The sequence below is a fragment of the Rhinoraja longicauda genome, chromosome 19, assembly GCF_053455715.1.
Source record: "Rhinoraja longicauda isolate Sanriku21f chromosome 19, sRhiLon1.1, whole genome shotgun sequence".
Taxonomy (NCBI): Eukaryota; Metazoa; Chordata; class Chondrichthyes; order Rajiformes; family Arhynchobatidae; genus Rhinoraja; species Rhinoraja longicauda.
The window spans coordinates 28,003,144-28,026,837 of record NC_135971.1 but is presented as its reverse complement, the minus strand read 5'-3'; the positions used below and the strand labels follow the sequence as shown (position 1 = coordinate 28,026,837).

The 23,694-nt window shown below is 47.4% G+C and overlaps 1 protein-coding gene across 1 annotated transcript; it reads right to left on the bottom strand.

The window, feature by feature from the left end:
* Positions 1–3,442: 3,442 nt before the first annotated feature.
* Positions 3,443–21,123, bottom strand: LOC144602920 (uncharacterized). The gene is made up of 6 exons (XM_078416042.1): positions 20,955–21,123; positions 16,763–16,879; positions 16,587–16,673; positions 11,662–11,754; positions 10,018–10,067; positions 3,443–3,680 (listed from the first exon to the last, which is right to left on the bottom strand). Exons 1-6 carry the CDS (start codon positions 21,121–21,123, stop codon positions 3,609–3,611), a joined length of 588 nt encoding a protein of 195 aa, XP_078272168.1. The 3' UTR covers positions 3,443–3,608.
* Between the last annotated feature and the right edge of the window lie 2,571 nt (positions 21,124–23,694).

Below are 23,694 nucleotides of genomic sequence, written 5' to 3'. Positions count from 1 at the left end.
CTCCGGTCGCCGCGCCTGGGTGAGTACTCATACTCTCCGGTCGCCGCACACCTCCGTGGGTGTCGGTCTCTCCCCCGGTCGCCGCACTCCCCCACGGTGTCGGTCTTACCGGTCGCCGCACACCTTCGTGGGTGTCGGGTCACGCCGAGAAGCAGTCGCAGACTTCCGAGCGCGGGCCTGCACAGGGGCTGGGGCACGATGTGGGCCTTCACACACCGCCCTCAGCAGCTTGCAGCATCACGTCGGCAGCTCGGCGCCGACTACTGATCAGGTAAGTATACCTACATATATTGGCCCCATCGAGTTGCACTCCTAGAGTCCTGTACTGAGCTGCAAACGTTTTTCATTCTTTGGGGCTCTATTTTTTTTTTTTCCTGTTAACCTTTTTGCTTGGGTTCCTTTTGTGTTTTCCTTTTTTTTTCCTTGCACTTGTTAACCTTTTTGCTTGTTTTTTTTGTTGTTTTCCTTTTTTAGGCTAAACACCAAACCGCTGCCACCATGTTGTACTTCGTGGTCCGGTACCTGTTGTACCTTTGTTGCGACTCTGGACGGACCACGAGTACACGTGTTTAAGATGTTATCATGGTGGAGCTTAACTCCAGGCTGTTTATTCCAAGGCCGCCTGGAATCACACCAATCACTTATATACACACTACTACACAGGCAAACAAAGTAGTCCTTGTGATCAACAAAGTAGTCCTAGCAATATCACAACACACCCTTTTGGGAGGCCTCCAGTGAGAGGTGAGTCTGGCATGAATAAAGGTAATACTTTATGCTTGCTGTTCTGGGTTGAATGAAAAGTAATTTTGCATCTGACATGAATACTTTCTCAGAGGAAGTAGGGGGTTGTTACTTGAAATTGGAAAGGACAATGTTCACACTGTTGGGCAAGCACAGAATGAGACAGGGATTTGTGGCAATAATCAAAGTGCTGGAGAAACTCAGCGGGTGAGGCAGCATCTGTGGAGGGAAATGAACAGACGTTTCAGGTCGACAACCTTCTTCAGACGAGTGGAGGAAGCAAGCTAGAAGAGGGGGAAGTGGGGCAAAGCCTGGCAAGTGGCTGGTGGATACGGGTGAGGGGGCAGATGGGTGGATATAGTAACAGGCTAGAGGTGAGAGACAAGTGTGGGGGAAGAAAAATGGAGGCGTTCACAACAAGATTAGATGGGAAGTGAACTAAGGAATGGCAAATGAAATTAGGACTTAGTAAATAGTTGAGCCCTGGAAAGTGTTGCCAAACGGATCTGGAGTACAGATGCTTGTTTGTAATAGCTGCCAATTAAGGTGGACAGTGTGATGAAGATGACATTTGGCACACACACTTTCATTGAGAAGGGTATTTAGTACAAATGTTGGGACATCATGATGCAGCTGCACTGGTCATTGGTGAGATCGCACATCGCACTGTGTGCAGTTCTGGTCACCCATCGATAGGAAGGATGTCATTGTTGGAAAGGATGCAAAAGGATGTTTACTGGGCTTGCACAGCTTGAGTTTCAGGAAAGGTTGGATAGGCTGGGACTTTCTTTATTTCTGTGTGTACCTTGCTGAGGTGCCGAATATCATGACAGGCAGGGATAAGGCAAATCTTCTTGAATTTTTTGAAGAGGTTACCAGGGAAATTGATAAGGGCAAGGTTGTGGATGTTGTCTATATGGACTTTAGTAAGGCATTTGACAAGGTTCCACATGGTAGGTTGATTAAGAAGGTTAAATCGTTGGGTATTAATAGTGAGGTTGCAAGATGGATTCAACAATGGCTGAATGGGAGATACCAGAGGGTAATGGTTGACAACTGTATGTCAGGTTGGAGGCCAGTGTCTAGTGGAGTACCCCAAGGATCTGTGTTGGGTCCACTGTTGTTTGTCATTTACATTAATGATCTGGATGATGGTGTGGCAAATTGGATTAGTAAATATGCAGATGATACTAAGATAGGTGGTGTAGTTAATAATGAAGTAGAGTTTCAAAGTCTACAGAGAGACTTGGGCCTTTTGGAAGGGTGGGCTGAAAGATGGCAGATGGAGTTTAATGCTGATAAGTGTGAGGTGCTGCATTTTGGTAGGACAAATCAAAATAGGACGTACAGGATAAATGGTAGGGAATTGAGGAATGCAGTGGAACAGAGGGATCTGGGAATAACTGTGCATTGTTCCCTGAAGGTGGAATCTCATGTGGATAGGGTGGTGAAGAAGGCATTTGGTATGCTTGCCTTTATAAATCAGAGCATCGAGTATAGAAGTTGGGATGTAATGTTGAAATTGTACAGGGCATTGGTGAGGCCGAATCTGGAGTATGGCGTGCAGAGGGATGTGCAGTTCTGGTCGCCAAATTATAGGAAGGATGTCGACAAAATGGAGAGGGTACGGAGGAGATTTACTAGAATGTTGCCTGGGTTTGAGCACTTAAGCTACAGAGAGAGGTTGAACAGGTTGGGTCTTTATTCTTTGGAGCGTAGAAGGTTGAGGGGGGACTTGATGGAGGTTTTTTAAATTTTAAGAGAGACGGACAGAGTTGACGTGGGTAGGCTTTTCCCCTTGAGAGTGGGGAAGATTCCAACAAGGGGACATAACTTTAGAATTGAGGGACAAAAGTGTAGGGGTAACATGAGGGGTAATTTCTTTACTCAGAGGGTGGTGGCTGTATGGAATGGGCTTCCGGTGGAAGTGGTGGAGGCAGGCTCGATTTTATTATTTAAGAGTAAATTGGATAAGTATATGGATGAGAGGGGATTGGAGGGTTATGGTCTGAGAGCAGGTAGATGAGACTAGGTCAGAGAGAGTGGTCGGCGTGGACTGGTAGGGCCGAACGGGCCTGTTTCCGTGCTGTAGTTGTTATATGGTTATATGGTTAAATGCTCAGTCTTTAGCTCGGGGGTAGAGGATTCTAAAACTAGGCTTAGAGACCTCAAGGACACTTTTTCACTCGGCATATTCCTTTTTTGTAATGGGCTGCCAGAAGAATCTACAGAAGCAGATACAATTATGACTTTGAAAGAGGTATATTGATAGGAAGGGTTTAGAGATATATCGGGTAAATGCAGGCAAGTGGGAGTGGCTGAGAATGGCAAGTTGGTTGGCATGGACTACGTGGCCTGAAGGGCCCCATTTCCTTGCTGTACTGGTCCATGATTGAAGCCAGAGTTAAGATCATGGTTAAAGATAGAAAGAGGGGAAAGAAGAGGATAAATAAATCATGGGAGATTCTGAAATGGGAGATGAGCATTGGGAGGAAGGGAAATGAGCTGGGTGACCTCTTGGGAAAATTAGGTGCAACCGGAATGCAAGGTTGGGAAAGAGTGATATGGGGGGAGGTTATTGCTTGATATTGGAGAATTCAGTGTTCATATTGTTGAGTTGTAGTCTATCCAAGCAGAATCTGAGGATTAGTAGTAACAGCCATGTGACCTAAATCAGGCTGTGATTGTAACTTCCACTGTCAAAGTAGTCCACAGTTGTACGAGTTATTGACTGAACTTATTGAACACCTTAATATGCTTAGTTTGCGTGAAGCCTTGTGTGTGGACGCATTGATCCTCAGAAGTCTTGCTACAAGGCTTTGAGCTGGGAATAAATCTGAAAATGAAGGCTGTTGTGCCCATTTTCAATCGGGCGGCAGGGATCCAGCTGTGTCGTCTGGTGTGGTCGTTTTCAATTGTTGGCATTCTGTAATATCCTAAAATAAAGAGTGCATTTGTTACATGCAGTGGTAAATTCCAGTTAATCAACAGAAATATGATTCAAAGAGGGAGATGGAAACAGACGACTAATGTAGGCAAAACACTAACACATCAGAACACAACATAACGCACTGTAATACACTATTAACAGACATTAATTTGAATCAGGTACAAACTTGGATTCAATATTTCAGTTCAGAATATTTCTATAAATGGGAATGTGCCTGGGCAGATGTTCTGAAACAGAGAGAAAATGTACACCAGAGAAATTACTTGAGGCTAAGATTGCCTCTGGACTGGGTTGTCAGTGTCAGGGTGGCATAGTCGGCAGGATCTTTTTTTTTAGATTTAGATTTTTTTTTAGATTTAGAGATACAGCGCGGAAACAGGTCCTTCGGCCCATCGAGTCCGCGCCGCCCAGCGATCCCCGCACATTAACACTACCCTATACACACTAGGGACAATTTTTTTTACATTTACCCAGTCAATTAACCTACATACTTGTACGTCTTTGGCGTGTGGGAGGAAACCGAAGATCTCGGAGAAAACCCACACAGGTCACGGGGAGAACGTGCAAACTTCGTACAGACAGCGCCCGTAGTCAGGATCGAACCTGAGTCTCCGGCGCTGCATTCGCTGTAAGGCAGCAACTCTACCGCTGCGCCACCGTGCTGCCCCGATCTCAATGGAATCATCACCAAAGACTGAGTAAGTGGCTGTGGGCTGCCCAGGACCTTGAAGGGAGTAAGGTGCACTATCGGATCCATTGAGTCTGAACTTCCGAGTAAAGTTCCCGGGAACACCGTGGTCCCTCTTCTGAGGTCGATCTGGTTCCCTCCGAGATTTATACAGATAACAACTTATGGTAAGAGAGATTACTATATATTAATTGGATTGTTGTATTTCGTGTAAATTGAATAAGTAAACGACTGACCAGCAGATTACGGGTCTGGGTGACACATGACCAGCAGACTATGGGTCTGGGTAATGAATGACCAGCAGACTACGGGTCTGGGTGACACATGACCAGCAGACTATGGGTCTGGGTAATGAATGACCAGCAGACTACGGGTCTGGGTGACACATGACCAGCAGACTACGGGTCTGGATGTGGTCCCTCTTCTGAGGTCGATCTGGTTCCCTCCGAGATTTATACAGAAGACAACTTATGGTAAGAGAGATTACTATATATTAATTGGATTGTTGTATTTCGTGTAAATTGAACATGACCAGCAGACTATGGGTCTGGGTGACACATGACCAGCAGACTACGGGTCTGGGTAACAATTGAGTAAGGCAGACTACGGGTCTGGTACGTTAAGAACAAGAGTTATTAAATTGGACACGACAGACTACCTAACTGGCTTTGGGAAAGGGTCCACGAAGGCCAGAGTCTGTGACTATTGTGCATATATATATATTAGGAGGGCTGACGATGGGGCAAGCCCTGGATACAAGTGATGGTGGTGCACCAGTGCAACATATGTGCTATATAGATCCACGTAAACGGAGAGATTATAGACAATTGTCGGCATCATTGACGAAGAGGCTGGGAACGAAGCCTGGCCCGTTGGGGGAACGTGGAATGTAGAAACAATTAAAGAGGCAGAGCAATTGATATGGGAAAGAGAAGTGGGAAAGAAATGGAAAAAGAGAATTAAGGAATGGAAGGACGAGGTACAAAAGAGGTGGGATGAATCACGCCACAAGAGATGGATAGCTAATGCAAGTCGCAGAGGGACAGAGGTACGTGCAGACGGGGGTGCGCTGAAGGGATGGGAAGTGTTACAGGTACAATGTGATTGGCTAGATGAACAAAAGAAATGATTAGCTAGGGAAAAGGGACCTTTTCATAGCGGGCTGGCCAACAAACAATTGATTATGCAGAAACAGAAGTCAAAACGAGACCCCGGGGACTCCTTGCCTGGCATGGCGACCCTGTTTATAGAGGACGGGGATGAAGATCAATGAAGAGTGGTGGAGACCCCCTACATCACGGCTGCACTGCAGCCTGCACCTCTAATTCTGTAGTCCCAACTGAACCGAGACTCCTTGTAATCAGAACGGCCTTGCCAGACATGGGGGAAGTTAAGTTAATGCAGGGGGATGCCTCTGCCGCACAGCGCGATCTATGGAAACGAGAGAGCTGTGCCATTGACTCCCTGACAGGGCTCTGGCTCACCCCTCTCGGACAAGCTTGTGTACCTGATGTGTTTTTGCCTGTTCTCTTAACTTATATACACTCCCTTACTCATGCAGGTAAGGAGGGAATGGTAAGGATGACAAAGGAAACTTGGTGGCACCCCAAAATTCGCCAAGAGGTCTTAAAACAAGCCTCAGAATGTGCAATTTGCAAAAGAAATAACCCCGGCAAGGCGGTAAAATGCCCAAAAGGGGTTCCACCAATGCCAAGCCAATATCAATAATAGAAACATAGAAACATAGACATAGAAAATAGGTGCAGGAGTAGGCCATTCGGCCCTTCGAGCCTGCACCGCCATTCAATATGATCATGGCTGATCATTCAGCTCAGTAGCCTGTACCTGCCTTCTCTCCATACCCCCTGATCCCTTTAGCAAAAAGGGCCACATCTAACTCCCTCTTAAATATAGCCAATGAACTGGCCTCAACTACCTTCTGTGGCAGAGAATTCCACAGACTCACCACTCTCTGTGTGAAGAAATGTTTTCTCATCTCGGTCCTAAAAGACTTCCCCCTTATCCTTAAGCTGTGACCCCTAGTTCTGGACTCCCCCAACATCGGGAACAATCTTCCCGCATCTAGCCTCTCCAACCCCTTAAGAATTTTATATGTTTCTATAAGATCCCCCCTCAGTCTTCTAAATTCCAGCGAGTACAAGCCCAGTCTATCTAGTCTTTCCTCATATGTAAGTCCCGCCATCCCATTTATTTGTCACATACACATAAATGTGTAGTGAAATGAAACATTACCCGACCCTTTGAGTGTATACAGGTTGATTTTATTGAGTTACCATGGGCACAGTGTTATAAATATTGTTTAGTAGGTGTAGATCTGTTCAGTTGGTGGATTGAAGCCTTGCCAACTACTAATGCCACGGCTTAAATCACGGTAACGCTTTTGTTGAAAGAAATTATACCTCGCTTTGGGTTGCCCACCGTTATTAGCTCAGACAATGGGCCCCATTTTATTGCTAAAATTAACAAGGCATTGTGCCGACATTTTAACATTAGGCAATAATTCCACTGTGTCCACCATCCGCAGGCTGCGGGAGTGGTTGAAAGAGCAAAACCCGTTGCATTCACAGGTACAGGAAGCACAGAAACCGTTGGTGACGGAGTGTGAAAACAAATCCATACAGCCAGGGGATTGCGTGCTCATAAGAAACTGGGACCGGAAAAAACTCGGACCACGGCGGAAGGGGCCACACCAAGTACTTCTGACCATCCCCACTGCGGTCAAGGTTGAGGATCATCCACGCTGGATATAACTGACTGATTGCAAACGCATTGGACATTTGAAAGATAAAAATGGGACTGGTAATCCTTGTTGTCCTGGGACTGGACCAGAGGAAATAATGTATTTCTGTTCATGAGTTATGATTTTGCTCTCCACAGCAATAAGTGTGCATACTGGGTGTGTACTTAAGTCCCGCATACTAGTGGAGGAGAGATACCACTCTTACCCATACCCTTTAATATAACAGAGGTCCTGGCTGTATACTGCTTTCATAATGACATCCGAGGCAGCGGCTGCAGAGGGACAATCCAACACCATAAAGGTCCCAACAATACAGGGGTATATATCCCTGGACCAATAGAGGGGAATAACTCTATCTTTGCCAGATGGTATATACCCCCACTTGGACCAGGCTGGATGGTGAATGAGACTAGAGTATGGAAAATACCACGGCTCAAATTGGCCATTCACCCCAACCAAACTGTCAATGCCACTTGCTATTGTCATACAGAGGGTAGCGGAGTGTTTCTGGGAAACAGCACTTGCACCACGACCTGGCACACAGGGCCGTCTCGGCCATTGAATGGTACTTATTACCTATGTGGATCGTGGGCATACCTTTGGTTACCTGGGATGCCACCTAGGGATGATCAGAGATGGGAAAGGTTGAAGGGCCCCACTCATTGGAGGGGGTGCTGCTATCTGACGTATGTAGTCCCGCACATGAGAACCATACGACATCTGGCTGACATATTCACCCCACCGAGGTCCAAACAGGTTATCTTGGAATCCGAACGATTCTGGATGATATAACATATAACATATAACAACTACAGCACGGAAACAGGCCCGTTCGGCCCTACCAGTCCACGCCGACCACTCTCCCTGACCTAGTCTCATCTACCTGCACTCAGACCATAACCCTCTAATCCCCTCTTATCCATATACCTATCCAATTTACTCTTAAATAATAAAATCGAGCCTGCCTCCACCACTTCCACCGGAAGCCCATTCCATACAGCTACCACCCTCTGAGTAAAGAAGTTACCCCTCATGTTACCCCTAAACTTTTGTCCCTCAATTCTGAAGCTATGTCCCCTTGTTGGAATCTTCCCCACTCTCAAAGGGAAAAGCCTACCCACGTCAACTCTGTCCGTCCCTCTCAAAATTTAAAAAACCTCTATCAAGTCCCCCCTCAACCTTCTACGCTCCAAAGAATAAAGACCCAACCTGCTCAACCTCTCTCTGTAGCTTAAGTGCTGAAACCCCCTTGTATGGTACAAGCTTTCCCCTTGTATGGTACAGCCCGTCTTTCAAGTGAACTGATTAACATGGCCTCAGTCATGGAAAGATTGGCAAATGCCACGGCTGAGGCATTCGCAGACACTCAGAAAGCCCTCACCTCTTTGACAGCCGAGGTGGTGGCCCTCCGTATCGTGGCACTGCAGAACCATATGGCATTAGATTTTATTCTGGCTGAAAAAGGTGGGACCTGTGCTTTAGTGGGAAAAGAATGTTGCACTTATATTCCCGACGAATCCTCCGACATCACCAACCTAGCTGCTCACATATCCCAAGAAGTAACTAAGATCAAGCAGGTTGGGGAACAAAATGAGCCATTACCATTACAAGGCAGCATCTTTGGGCCACATGGCCGTTCAGCATTTTCGGAAACCTTTGGGGAACTGTCGTACACTATGGTTTGATTGTGCTGCTGATAGTTGCATCATTGTACATGGTTAAATGTATCCGATTATTCTGTGCCTCACGGAGAATATAAGTTATCATGTTATGATAAAAGGAGGGAATGTAAAGGAGAAAGGGGATTTAAGGGTTAAGGTGTACGTGACCAAATGCTACATGAAGATGAACTGTCACTAAATTAGATTGCGTACCTCAGACGCCTGCAAGGCTATCTCTGTGTAGCTGCCGGCTTTTGATTCAAAATGGGGTGTTGTAAAATTACAAAGGACAGGGAACGGATACTAAGGAAGAGCACAGAGTAGAAGGAGCCCCTTTACAACCACCATAAAGCTGAGCACCAGGAAGATGTGTTCTTCTTCTTCTGTCGTATGTCTTTTAGACCTGCAGCTCCGTTGAGGCGAGCCAGGCCAACGTGTCGTCGTCCAGGTCAATCAGACCTCGTTCACCATTCGGTGGCCGGTATTCGGGGCAACTGGTGACTATGTGCTCCACTGTCTGTGATGGGTCCCCACACTCGCAGGAGACAAAGACAGCCTCTACGCGGCCTCCCCCACGAGTAGCTTACAGGCTCATAAGCCCTTAAAGCGAAACTAATGTCAATGCCACGTCTGCAGGCCGCAAAACGCCATGCCTCCCCAGGCCAGGCGGCACCGTCAAAAGCCGCCAACTGTCGAGGCTTAGCACTACTGCAGCTCAACGTTGAAGGCCTTACAACCGCCAAGCTCAACGTCATCGAACAGATTACTATCAAAAACAAGGAAGATGTGTTTATGATAGTAGACTGAACTAATGACCTCGGACATGGTCAGTCGTAGTGGGTGATGATTTATTGAACTCCTATCCTCTTGCAAGACCACCCGTGTGGGGTATCTGGTTCCGTGAACACTTGAAAAGCCTATTGTATTTGGTGTATATAAATGCTGCTGAAACACTCTGTGGGTGAGTGGGGTCCTCGAATAACTGTAGTATGCAAGCATACTAGTTGTAGCTCTCCCACTCCCACTGGCGTGATAAAGACTCTAATGTTTTACCACTTTATGGTATTGTTGTCTGTCTAATAGAATCGAACTTTAACAAGAGAGCAGCAGTAAGAACACAGTAGAATGATTCATGCTCGTACCTGGATACGAGTCAGTTAGTTTAGAACACAGCTTTAAACAAAAAAACTACAGGACTTCATTATCAAAATACCTGTTGTCCTTTATCAGTGTCGATGTTCCCACTTGTATCTTTGCCTTTCCCTGGAATTAATAAAATATCTATAAATCGTTGACACAAGGCCCACAATATTGTCAGAGGTCTCATCACATAACTTTCAAATGTTACAATTGACTAAAGTCATATTTTACTCCTTTTCAGTGTGGTTTCTACAGTTGAGCTTGAATACAGTGCCGATGTGTCCCTCTGATTAACCGATTGGGGTAATTCCAGGATCAAACAGTGTGAAAGGGATCAATCATCAATGAAAGTCATTTTAGCCACATGTGACCCAAGGCATTTCACACGTCATCTGCCTCCCACATATCAGCTTTTACCCTCTGCTCCTAGACAGAGCACAATGTCCCTGGTACTCATATTGCACCCAAACACACTGGTTTCAACAGTTCATCCTTTGTAGTTTCTCCAGGTTTCAACAAGTTTATTCCACCAAATAGGCATTTCCTCCCCCTCCCATTCACTATTTCACAGATCATTCCCTTTGGAACTCAGTCCACTTTTCTGACCCCCACCAAGCACTCCATCTTAGAACAAAGCACAGGACCGGCCCTTTGGCCGACAATGTTAGTGCCGAACCAGAGGCCAAGTTAAACTGATCTCATCTGCCTGTAGATGATCTATATCCCTCAATTCACCCAGCCTCTCAAATGTTACTTTCATATCTGCCTCCACTATCACCCCTGGCAATGTGTTTCATGCCCCTGCCACTGTGTAAAAAAAAAGTTCCCCCTCTCACTTTGTAGCTATGCCCTTGAGTGCTAGATATTTACATCTTTGAAAAGAATTCAGACTGTCCATCCTATCTATACCTCAATTTTATATACTTCTATCAGGCCTCCTCTCAACCTCTGACTTTCCAGTGAAAACAAAGTCTATTCAATTTCTCCTTGTAGCCGAAACCCTCTAATCCAGCCGGCATTGTGGCAAACCTCCTCTCCAAATCTTCCACATCGTTCCCATAATGGGGCGTCCAGAACTGCACGCAATACTCCAAATGCAGCCTAACAAAAGTCCTATTGAGCTGCCACATGACTTCCTGACACTCATCATAGGACACTTCCCCATGCAACGGTAAGTTTGGGGAGAAGACAGGAGAATGGGGTTAGGAGGGTGAAATAGATCATCCATGATTGAATAGCGGAGCAGACTTGAAGAAGGCCGAATGTTCCTTTCCACATACCAGATAGTCAAACTGTCCTTCCAGGTGACTCGATGCACTCAACAAAGCACTTTTTCCAATCGAGTGCTCACCATGTGAGCTCCTGTACTTCTGAAACCAAACACGGATTGGGTCACCAGTGTGGGAAACTATAGACTCAGCCAGGAAGTTTAGGGTTTCTTTAATCTTGCAAAAGTCCCAAAAGCCATCAGGACGTTTCTGTGAAATTCAGGCAGCTCTAAGCAGAACTTCTAGCGGGGCCCAGCAAAATCCAGGCCAGAGCTGTTCCCAAATACCAGCATCCAGTCAGCAACAGATTGGTAACGTGCTGTAGATTAGACAACTCCTCCCTTTCAGAAACTGAAGTGACTGTGTGACACGAGTAAAAGATTTAACTGATACCAAATTCCCAGGAAAGGGTTGGCACTGGTGAATGCTGAGATAATTTTGATACTTACAGTGAAGGAACACAATGTGCAAGATGAAGATCACTGCACACCCAATCCTTGTAGCGAAAAATATTCTCCAGGTTGTAAGGCTGCTGTCACAACCTGGGAATGTACAAAGTGAAACGACTGAGTAAACCCAACACCACATCTGTAAAGCAGCAACAGTCTCCACATTTGCAACGCAGTAAAATAAATAGCAGCACCTCACGAAGATGTTGCCAAGATTCGAGGGCCAGAGCTATGGGGAGAGGTCGAGCAAACTAGGCCTTTATTCCTTGGAGTGCAGGAGGATGAGAGGTGATCTTATAGAGATGTATAAAATCTTAAGAGGAATAGATCGGGGAGACGCACAGAGTCTCTTGTCCAGAGTAGGGGAATGGAGAACCAGAGAACATAGGGGGCAAAGAATTAATAAGAATCCGAAGGGTAACCTTTTCACGTAAAGAGTAGTAAGTGTATGGAACGAGATGCCAGAGGAGGTAGGAAAGAACTGCATATGCTGGTTTAAGTCAAAGGTAGACATAAAATGCTGGAGTAACTCAGCGGGACAGGCAGCATCTCTGGAGAGAAGGAATGGGTGACATCTTGGGACAAGACCCTTTTTCAGTCCATCATCGTCTATATCTCTCATTTCCCTTATCCCTGACCAGCCTGAAGAAGGGTCTCAACCTGAAACGTCACCCATTCCTTCTATCCAGAAATGCTGCCTGAGTTACTCCAGCATTTTGTGTCTGCCAGTGGAGGTAGTTAGGGCAGGTACTACTGCAATGTTTAAGAAACATTTAGATAGGTGCATGGAGAGGACATGTTTAGAGGGATTTGGGCCAAATGCAGGCAGGTAGGACTAGTGTAGCTGGAACATGTTGGCCAGGGTGGGCAAGATGAGCCAAAGGGCCTGCACTGCAAGACAATGACTCTATGGCACTGTCCAAAACAGCATCACACAATTTGCACAGTGTAGCAAGGACCTGAAGTAGGACTGTAACTGGGTGGGATTCATCCGATCACAAAGCCATGTTTATTCTCTACACACATTTACAAAGTATATACTAGAGATACAGAATATCCAGATATATAAACTGGTTCAACATGATCTCCCCACTGTATAATTCTACCGTTAGAAATAAACACCCGTGTTCGGATGGCTTTCATTCTAGCGATTCTCGTGATTAGTGTTTTTCCAAAATCAGTTTCCCTGCTTGACCCCTATCTGCTAATATTTGCCCTCCCTGCTGTTTATTTGCCCTTCCAGTTAGATATAACCCTATTACATCCCATGTAATATACTTGGATCACTTCATATTAGTTGCCCCATCGCTCTCGCAATCCCAATCATTGCATTCTATTCTCTCCTCTCTTTTCCCCTCTACATTTTCTGATCTTAGTCAATCAGCAAAGACCATTTCTCACTTTACTGGCCTTCAGAATATGTTTCTTTTCCCTTGACTACCCTGACAACTCTTCAGACAATGATTAGGCAGGGTCTTCCTTGTGAAATCCATTCAGGGTGCCCTTGTATTTTTTCCTGATGTAGGGATCTGTCTCTGCTGTTTGAAGTATGTTTAGGTGTAACTCATTAAAAGGGAAGAGCATGTTAACGGGCCTGTGTACTAAGACTATTCCAACCCTGCTGACCAAGTTACGTGTAGGAAGGAACTGCACATGCTCGTTTAAAACGAAGATAGGCACAAAAAGCTAAAATAACTCAGAGGGACAGGCAGCATCTCTGGAGAGAAGGAATGGGTGATGTTTTGGGTCGAGACCCTTCTTCAGACTGGTTAGGGATAAGGGAAATGAGAGATATAGATGATGATGTAGAAAGATAAAGAACAGTGAATAAAAGATATGCAAAATACTAACGATGATAAATGAAACAAGTCATTGTTAGCGGTTTGTTGGGTGAAAATGAGAAGCTAGTGCAACTTGGGTGGGGGTGGGATAGAGAGAGGGGGAATGCCGGGGATACCTGAAGTGAGAGGAATCAATATACCACTGGGCTGTAAGCTGCCCAGGCGAAATATGAGATGCTGTTCCTCCAATTTGGGTTTAGCCTCACTCTGACAATGGAGGAGACCGAGGACACAAAGATCTGTGTGGGAATGGGGAGGAGAATTATAGTGTTTAGCAACAGGGAGATCAGGCGGGCTGAGCGAAGGTGTTCAGCGAAACGATTGCCCAGTCTACGTTTAGTCTCGCTGATGTATAAGAGTCCACATCTTGAACAACGGTTACAGTAGATGAGGTTGGAGGAGTTGCAAGTGAACCTCTGCCTAACCTGAAAAGACTGTCGGGGTCCCTGGACAGAGTCGAGGGAGGAGGTATAGGGACAGGTGTTTCATCTTCTGTGGTTGGAGGGGAAGGTACCTGGGGAAGGGGTCGTTTGGGTGGGAAGGGGTGGGTTAACCAGAGAGTTGTGGAGGGAACGGCCTCCGCGGAAGGTGGAAAGTGGGGGGAGGGGTGGAGATGGGAAAATGTAGCTAGTGGTGGGATCCCATTGGAGTTGGCGGAAATTTTGGAGAATTATGCACTGTGCAGAACTCATGGACTATCAACTGCATGGGGTTGAAGGCAAGGACTAGGGGGAATCTGTCTCTTGCAACTAGGGGGAGGGTGAGGTAGGGCGGAGCTGCAGGGTACAGAGGAGACACGAGTGAAGGCCTCATCTATGTTGGGAGAGGGGAACCCCTGTTCCTGCAAGAATGAGGACATCTCAGATGCCCTGGTATGGAACACCTTATCTTGAGTGCAGATGCGGCGTGGACGGAGGAATTAGGAGGAGGGGATAGTCGTTGCAGGATGGACAGAAGTGTAGTTGTGGAAATCAGTGGGGTTTTTAATAGACGTCAGTCGATAGTCTATTTCCCGTGATGGAGACTGTGAGATCAAGATAGGGGAGGGAGATGTCGGAGATAGTCCAAGTAAATTTGAGTGCAGGATGGAAATTGGTGGTGCAGTTGATAGTCCATGAGTTCTGCATGGATGCAGAAGGTAGCACTGATGCAGTCATCAATGTAGCGGAGAGAGTTCGGGAATAGGGCCAGTGTATGCCTGGAACTGGGATTGTTCAACATACCCTACAAAGAGGTAGGTATAGCTGGGGCCCAAGTGGGTGCCCAGAGCTATGCCTTGGACTTGGAAGAAATGGGAGAAGTTAAGGGTGAGGACTAGCTCCGCTAGGCGGAGTAAAGTGTTAGTGGAGGGAGATTCGATGATTCTGCGGCCCAGGAAGAAACGGAAGGATTTAAGACCTTCCTGGTGACGGTCGGAGGTGTTGATTGACTGAACGTCCACAGTAAAGAAGAGGGTGGAGGCCCGCAAAGCCACAATCATTAAAGAGACGAAGGGCATGTGAGGTGTCTTGGACATAGGTCGGGAGAGATTGGACCGGGGGGATAGGATGGAGTCAAGGTACGTGGAAATCATTTCCGCGGGACGAGCAGAGAGAAACAATGGGTCTGCCAGGGCAGTTTTAGTTTAGTTTAGAGATACAGCATGGAAACAGGCCCTTCGACCCACCAGGTCCGCTCCAACCAGTGATCCCTGCACATTAACATTATACTACACCCACTAGGGACAATGTTTTTACATTTACCAAGCCAATTAACCTACATTACCTATACATCTTTGGAGTGTGGGAGGAAACTGAAGATCTCAGAGAAAACCCACGCAGGTCACGGGAAGAACGTACAAACTCCGTACAGACAGCGACTGTAGTTGGGGTCGAACCCGGGTCTCTGGCGCTGCATTCGCTGCAAGGCAGCAACTCTGCCGCTGCGCCACAGTTGTGTTTCTGGATTTCGGGGAGAGGGTAAAACCGGCGGTGCAGGGCTGGACAATGGTAACTTTGGAGGCTATGGAAGGCAGACAGCCAAAAGTGCTGAAATCAGAGATGGTGCTCGGCTGTGGGCTCATGGTCCAAGGATAAGTAGGAGGAGGTGTTTGAGAGTTGTCGCCTCTCCTCTCCTGGTCAGCGCGCCAGGCTAACATAACACCTCCCTTGTCAGCAGGTTTGATTTTCATGTCAGGGTTGCTACAGAGTGAATGGAGGGCTGTATGTTCAGAGGGGGTGAGGTTAGAGTAGGTAAGGAGAGTGGAAAAATTGAGACGGTTGATGTCATGCCTGCAGTTAGAAGTAAAGATGTCTAGAGAGGATAGAAGGCCATTCTGGGGAGTCCAAGAGGAGGGAGTCTGGTGGAGACGGGAGAAGGGGTCATCACTGGGTGGTGAGGACTACTTCCGATAGAAAAAGATACGGAGTTGGACACGATGGAAGAAAGCCTCTACGTTGTGACAGACCCGGAACTCATAGAGGTGGGGGCAGAGGGGTACGAAGATTAGGCCTCTGTTGAGGACAGACTGAGGGCAAGGCCTTTGTGGAGGATATTACGTGGTTCCAAGGATGCACCTGTGTTACTGGGGCAGCAGTAGGTGCACAGGCAGCCAACATGAGAATAAAACTCCTTAATGTCATCCACGCATCTGTTTCTGCAAATAGATCTGACAACAACATTACTGGGAGTGACCACCTCGGGCTCATTGTGGGAGACATGGAATACTGATCATCAGAAGCTTGCAGTATCATATCATATCATATCATATATATACAGCCGGAAACAGGCCTTTTCGGCCCTCCAAGTCCGTGCCGCCCCGCGATCCCCGTACATTAACACTATCCTACACCCACTAGGGACAATTTTTACATTTACCCAGCCAATTAACCTACATACCTGTACGTCTTTGGAGTGTGGGAGGAAACCGAAGATCTCGGAGAAAACCCACGTAGGTCACGGGGAGAACGTACAAACTCCTTACAGTGCAGCACCCGTAGTCAGGATCGAACCTGAGTCTCCGGCGCTGCATTCGCTGTAAAGCAGCAACTCTACCGCTGCGCTACCGTGCCGCAAACAGTAATGAAAAACTCCAGTCAAACTCACTGTTTTGATGAATCACCATTGTGAAAGGAAAGATTGAGATGAACATCACAATGACCTGCAACCCACATACAATCAGATTGATAAATCCTGTCAAGTACAGATGATGTGAGGGTTAGAGATCATGTTTTATTGATAAGATTTGAAATGTTAAAATCAATTAATGATCTGCTCCTTACGGATCATTCGGCAAATGCGCATACACTTTCTGAACATCCAAAGAACGAATGGTAGGATCAAAGCCAGAAACTGGACAGACACGCTGCATAAACCTGCCACCAGGACATAGTCAGCACCTGGAGCAAAGATGCAACATTAAAGTCAGCAATTCATACAGTTATTAACAGGAAATTAAACATAAAATGCAATAATCCCACTCCTGTAACATACTGTATTATAACACCGTAATACATGATTTATATATTGGTCCTAGGAACATAGGTAACTCTGCAAGGGCTGGTTCCCACTGGAACCGATGCTATTTTCAGTGTAGGGGGCGAGGCCTCTGGGAAACTAACCCATGACAGGAAACCAATTTGTGAGTGAGTCATTGCTGACTCATTCCGTGTGTGCCAGTCTGCCGTCCTCTTCAAATGGTAAGTGACAGAGTTCACAGTGCAGTACGATGCCGTGGGGAGACCAGTGGTGGGAACCCAGAAACCTCTCCTGGTCTCCATCCTTCACAGAGCTTCCCTTTTGTTTCCTCAATCTTTTGACTTATCTCTGCAAGTGAAAATTGATTTCTATCTTCACCACATTGGATAAGAGGTCACCAACCTGAACCATTAGATCTCCAGATCAACTCATGGTGATGGAGTAAAAAGTGTCATCCACCAAGTCAACCACTCCAGGAAATTGATTACCAATTATTAAAACAGAACAGTGCTCTTTAATTGATCCAGCCAAGGTTCCCTGTCCCACACACCTCAACCAACAGAAATGGTTTCTATCTACAGTCAGCATGAATATCTCAACAACTTCCACCATCATCCACTGTCCGTCTGAACTCCAGTGAACACAGCCCCACTTCCTGTACACTCTACTTGCAATTTAACATTTTGTAAATCTACACTGGCAACCGCTGAAGGAGAAATTACATCTTTCCTACAGCAGGGCCCAAACCTGCTCTGCATTTTTTTTTTATATCAAAAAATACTTTATTCAAGTAATAAATATCATTTACAAAACATCTTTTTTAAACAAACCCATCCGACATTTCCGGAGGTTACACATTCAATAGAGGCATTTACTTGGACATTTACTTACATTTACATACATTTACATACATATCCCTTATTTGGAGGGGCGTCCCCGCAGCAAGATCCCCAGACCGGACGCACGACAATCATTGCCCCCCGACCATACCGACAGTCCGTGGGGCCACCATCGCGACCACCTCCGATAGCAGCGAAGGTGTGGCAGCCCGCACTCCTGTAAAAAAGTCACATCCGCCTTTACCTTGGCCAGGTACTGCAAGGCGGTTACACATCGCGCAGTGCTCTTCACACTGCGCACGTTTAAGGATGCCAGTTTCAGCTCCATTGTCCTTTAGTGTCCCAGGCGATCCTCCCGCATGCCAATCATCTGGCTGAGTTCCTTCACATTTTTGTCGCACAGGTAGTGGTACAGGTTGGTGGCTTCCTCAGCACAGGGTGTATTTTCTGGCGAGGCCACTGCGCTGCTCCTAGTTTCCTGGAGCTGAGGCCCATTGGCCACTGCACTGCTCCCGGTCTCCCGGAGCTGGGGCCCATTGGCCACTGCACTGCTCCCGGTCTCCCGGAGCTGGGGCCCATTGGCCATTGTGCCGCTCCCGGTCTCCCGGAGCAGGGGCCCATTGGCCGTTGTGCCGCTCACGGTCTCCTGGGGCTGGGGCCCATTGGCCGTTGTGCCGCTCACGGTCTCCTGGGGCTGGGGCTCATTGGCACTGCTCCCAGTCTCCTGGGGCTGGGGCCCATTGGCACTGCTCACGGTCTCCTGGGGCTGGGGCCCATTGGCACTGCTCCCAGTCTCCTGGGGCTGGGGCCCATTGGCACTGCTCACGGTCTCCTGGGGCTGGGGCCCATTGGCACTGCTCCCAGTCTCCTGGGGCTGGGGGGCAACAGACACGTTCTTTCTCTTACCTTCCTCCTCCCCCGTTTTCTTCCTCTGCCTCTGCTTCCGTTGTCGGCTCCTCCCGGTCGTCTCATCCTCCGATGCGGAGAGGCTGCTGGCCTCGTCCTGGGAGAGGACTCTTTTTTGGGACTTGCTTGCCCCCTCCGGCTTTTTCTCCGTGCGTACAGCCTTCAACGTTTTCCTCGATTTTGCCACCTGCCATTCCTCCTCTTCCTGTTCCCCCTCTTCCATCGACTCACCCTCGTGGGCAGGGGCCTGGGGGGCTCTGTCCTGCGGTTGGGGGCTCGGAGTGGTCGCGCTGTCATCGCCCCTGCTCTCCTTTCCTTTTTAGGCTTTTGCCGTGGTAGGAGGCGTCTCGTCCACCCTGGGGGTGCTGGTAGCGGCCCCTCTTATCGCCTTTGCGTACGTGCTAGCTCTTTTAGGGCAGGCCCTGTAAAGGTGGCCTGCCTCCCCACACAGGTTGCAGCTCTTACTCTCTTTACATTCCCTTGTCTCGTGGCCTTCTAGTTTGCAGTTTCTGCAGACGACTGTCCTGCATTCTGCCGCCACGTGCCCAGGTTTGTTGCATTTCCTGCACACCCTGGGCTGCCCCGCGTACGTCACGTAACCCCGGTTCCCTCTGATAGCGAACACCGAGGGAGGGTGGACGATGAATCCCTTCCCGTCCACCCTCAGCTTCACCTTCACTTGCCTCTTGCTCGTCCAGATCCCGAACAAGTCCTTTATGTCCACGCAGTTCCCGGCCCCTTCGACGTAGCGCGCAAGGAAGGTGAGAACATCCACGACGGGCACATGTGGGTTAAACATGTGCACCGTGATCATTCGTTCCCTCTGGGTGGGGAGGGTGAAGAGCGGCTGCACCTTCAGGAGCGACAGCGGGGCTTCATCCCCCTTCTCACGGAAGTCCTGCAGCAACTTCTGCCATCCCGCCGGGTTCTGGAAGGTAACGTCGAAATATCCGTAACCTGGGAAGTCCTGGAGGCAGAAGATGTCCACGGCCTTGAATCCACAGGCCTCCAGCAGCACCTTCTTGGTGAAGAGGTCCCTTGAGAAAGGGTTCCCCTCCTTGAGGTCCTTTACCGATACTCGCAGGGTATTCCGGATACCCTGCCCTCCAGCTCCACTTGCTGCTGCCATCCCACCTGGATAAGGGTGTTAGGTTGGTTACCCAACCAGCATGGATCCACCCCTAAACCAGACACGTGCTCCTGACCTCCGCTCCTCGTCGATGATCCAATGCAAATACTGCTCTTATATTGTTCTTATAAGAACATTAGATTGTGCCAGAACAGATACTACACTTGATCTTAGCCAAAGACTGACGGCGACAGCTGATCTTAGCCAAAAGGCCGAGAAGCGTGCATGCTCCGGTTGTGGTCTAACCAGGTTAATGCAGCATAACTTATTGCCTTGTACTCAGTGCTTGGGGTTCAAAGATCAGCATTTGTGGGCTAGGGTGATGACTTTCTGTAGCCATCAATGACATTTTAATGTGGGAAAGTAACTACAGATGCTGGTACAAATCGAAGGTATCACAAAATGCTGGAGTAACTCAGCAGGTCAGGCAGCATCTACGAGAGAGGGAATGGGTGACATTTCAGGTCAAGACCCTTCTTCAGTCTAAAGAAGGGTCTCGGCCCAAAACATCACCCATTCATTCCCTCTCTCCTAGATGCTGCCTGACCCGCTGAATGATATTTTAATGATCGATAAACACAGATCCTCCACTCCCCTCAGAGTTATTGAACCCTTACTGCTTTTCACCATTTAAAAACGACACTGTTCTGTCTTTAAGGACAAATGATACATCTTTCCAGACAATTAAATCCATTTGCACAATCAATTAATCCCATTACTTTTCAGTGGTTACAATGCAATGTGTCTTTGCATCTGTGGTGAACTTCTAATGCCATTCTTCGTCCCATCACTTGATTAAATATGAAGTCTGATTACACTCCCAACACAGATCCTTGCAAGAGACCATCAATTGCATCCTGTCAATGTCTGTGGATTAGCCTTCAATTAATATGCCTTCAATTCCAAGGATACAGATATTTCTCAAAATGCCTTCTGCAATCAAGACATACAATTTGCTTTCCATAACTGATCTACATTGTGCTGAACTGTGCAGGATGTGGCCAACAACTCTGAACTGAATCCTCAATGTTCCATCATTAAAATCCAAACGTCCAGCAGGTTTCCCTGGGTCTGAGGACTACAGATGCTAGTGGTCCACATGAAGCAGCTCAGTGTACTTACTGGGATACTCGTTCAGATCCAACACTTCCAGACTACCACAGTGATCATTGTCATCTGAGTAAGGAATATGTGCGCACGTACCTTGAGTTACGATCGAACCAAGGATGGCAACAAGAAACGCAACGTTACAGATATGCAGGAAAGGTACCAAATGTTTGATCCTCTTCATATCTACGGAGAAACAATGAAGAACATTCACAAGGGATTCTCCCCCTCTACATCAGGGATCTGGAGGGGACTGCACCGAGAAGTCCATTGCAACCTGTGTCTCTCGCGGTTCACAGACTCGCCAGCCGTCTGCCACTTTTACGGACTGGAAGAGTCTGTGTTCCACGTGCATATGGAGTGCAAGAGGTTGCAGCCCCTGTTCCAATATCTAAAGGGGCTGCTCCTTGCCTTCTGGCTGCACGTCACACCCACCACCCTCATCTTTGGACACCTTGTGCGTAGGGGAGAGGGCAGGGCTGAAGATGTCCTGGTTGGATTGTTCCTAGGCCTGGCCAAGCTGGCCATCCGCGAGTCACGGCACCAGGCGGAAGAGGGCTCTGCCGGAGCCGGCTGCCTGCCCCTTTTCCGGGGTTATGCCCGCGTCCAGGTGGTTTTAGAGAGGGACCACGCGCTGTCCACGGGGGATTTTCAGGACTGTTGGGCACCGTGTGGGGGGGGGGAGTGCAGCCTCAATAAGGATTGTGACATTGTTGTTTGAAAATATCGTGTCTAGATAATTTGGTGACTTTGTACTATGGTGGTGGATGCGTTACCAGTTTTGTTTTGTATCATAATTAAATTAATTATTTTTGATAGGAAAAAAAAGAACATTCACAATGTGAAATCCACGTGCCTGGTTCACAGGTATCAGAGAAAGAGTTCCCGGTAACAAAGATGGACCTTGGACCAGTCAGGCTGCTGTCACCAAATGCCTCAAACACAAGGACACCCAATCATCCCTGAAATGGAGTGGACACCAGAGACTGGATGGATGAGATCTTGGCAGCAAGGGCAAAAACAAAAAAAAACATAGGGAAATCCTTCCATTTCATATCTAATGGGAACCTTAGATAACCTTAACATCCAGCTGTGGGCATGAAAATGTCAGGTATGCTGCAGTTTCCCCATATATGGTGCAGCAGAGAAGCCAAGAGCCCCTGTGAATCAGGCCAGTGTGTTACCCTCGTGACCCTGCAAGATGCAACTGACCTGGCTTGCTAGTGGTGACAATAACCACCCACAGTTCAACGCTGAAGATATTGTTTGACCCCGATGCCTGTGTGATGCCCAGAATTTGAACATCACTACTGTGATCATTGGTGTCTGACTAAAGATTATTAATGCACGTGCCTTGAAATGTGATCTGAAATGTGTCCAGTAACCAACGTTTGCCCCTCTTCATAGCTGTGGAGAAACAATGAAGGACATTCAAAATGTGCAATCAACACACACAGTTCAACATAAGTAGCAGAAAAAGAGTTCCCGGTAATGAAGATGGACCCTGGGTTGGTCAGGCTGCTGTGTCACCAAATGCCCCAAATACTCGGGCACTAAATCAGCCCAGAAATGGAATGGACACTGTTTGGAAGAGGTTCAGAACTCACTGACTCTGGCAGCAAGGGCAAGGACATCCTTCCATTTGATATCTTGTGCTATCTCAACATCACCGAGGAAAAGAACTGAATAATTTTTAACAAAATTAAAAGTTGTTGTCACCCAGAGGTTCTTGTACACAAATCACTGAAAGTTAACAAGCTGTTACAGAACCTATTATTATTACAGTGGTAAACAAAAGGTTGCAAGTGCAATGACAATGCCCAATTCACCCCTTGCCCCCGTTGAACCTGAGAACAATTGTGACTGAGACTGTTCATTTGCCTCTGGGGTTTCCCTCCTTCCCTTCACCACTGGTCCAGTCTCCCTAATGTTGCTCACTGCTCAACTTATCCCCAAAACCCTTCCCCCGTTCATTGCCACCTTTCCATCTTGGGCCCAATAGTAACCAGTGTCTATATACAATTACAATTGTACACCGAGAGCCCAAGCCATACAGCATGGAAATAGGCCCTTCAGCCTAACTTGCCCATGCTGACCAAGATGCCCCATCTACACTAGCTCTATCTGCCCAAGTTTGGCCCATATCCCTCTAAATCTTTCCTATCCATGCACCTATTAATGTCATTTTAGTACCTGCCTCAACTAACCCCTCTGCCAACACGCTCTATATGCCCACCACTGACTGTGAGAAACAGTTGGCCCTTCGATTCCTATTAAATCTTTCACTTCTCCCCTTAAACCTATGACATCTACACTAGATATCTACGCTCAACGTAGGTGGCAGTGGGGCCTTGACGGCAGCAGGACCCACGATCGGCAGTCGAAGAGCGTGGGGGGGAAGACAATTGGGACCCAGCGTGGGGGGCTGGCGGTGAAGAACAATGTAGGACCCGGCATGGGGAGACCGTTGTGAGGGACGGTGGGAGAACGGGGGGGGAGGGGGCACTCTAGTTTTAGAATCCTCTGTCCAGGGGATAAGCCCGTGTTCATTTGTTTGTTTGTTCGTACGTTCCAGTTAAGGCACTGGGCACATGGCAGCCAGCCAACAGTCGCTTGTCTTTTTCTTTATTTCACTTTTAATTTAATTTTAATTTCAAGTTTGTGTTCCTTGGGTGTTATGACTGTTGGCAGACCAATTTCCCTATGGGATGAATAAAGTTCTATCGTATCCGATTCTTGATTCCTCTATTCAGGG

Bases quoted from the DNA above. Each gene is read 5' to 3' on its own strand.
- LOC144602920 (XM_078416042.1), bottom strand. From the start codon at position 21,123: ATGAAGAGGATCAAACATTTGGTACCTTTCCTGCATATCTGTAACGTT. The intron at 16,674-16,762 runs GTAAGGAGCAGA...TGTACTTGACAG, and splicing joins GCGCATTTGCCGAATGATCC to GATTTATCAATCTGATTGTA. The intron at 10,068-11,661 runs GTAAGTATCAAA...TATTAATTCCAG, and splicing joins GCACATTGTGTTCCTTCACT to GGAAAGGCAAAGATACAAGT.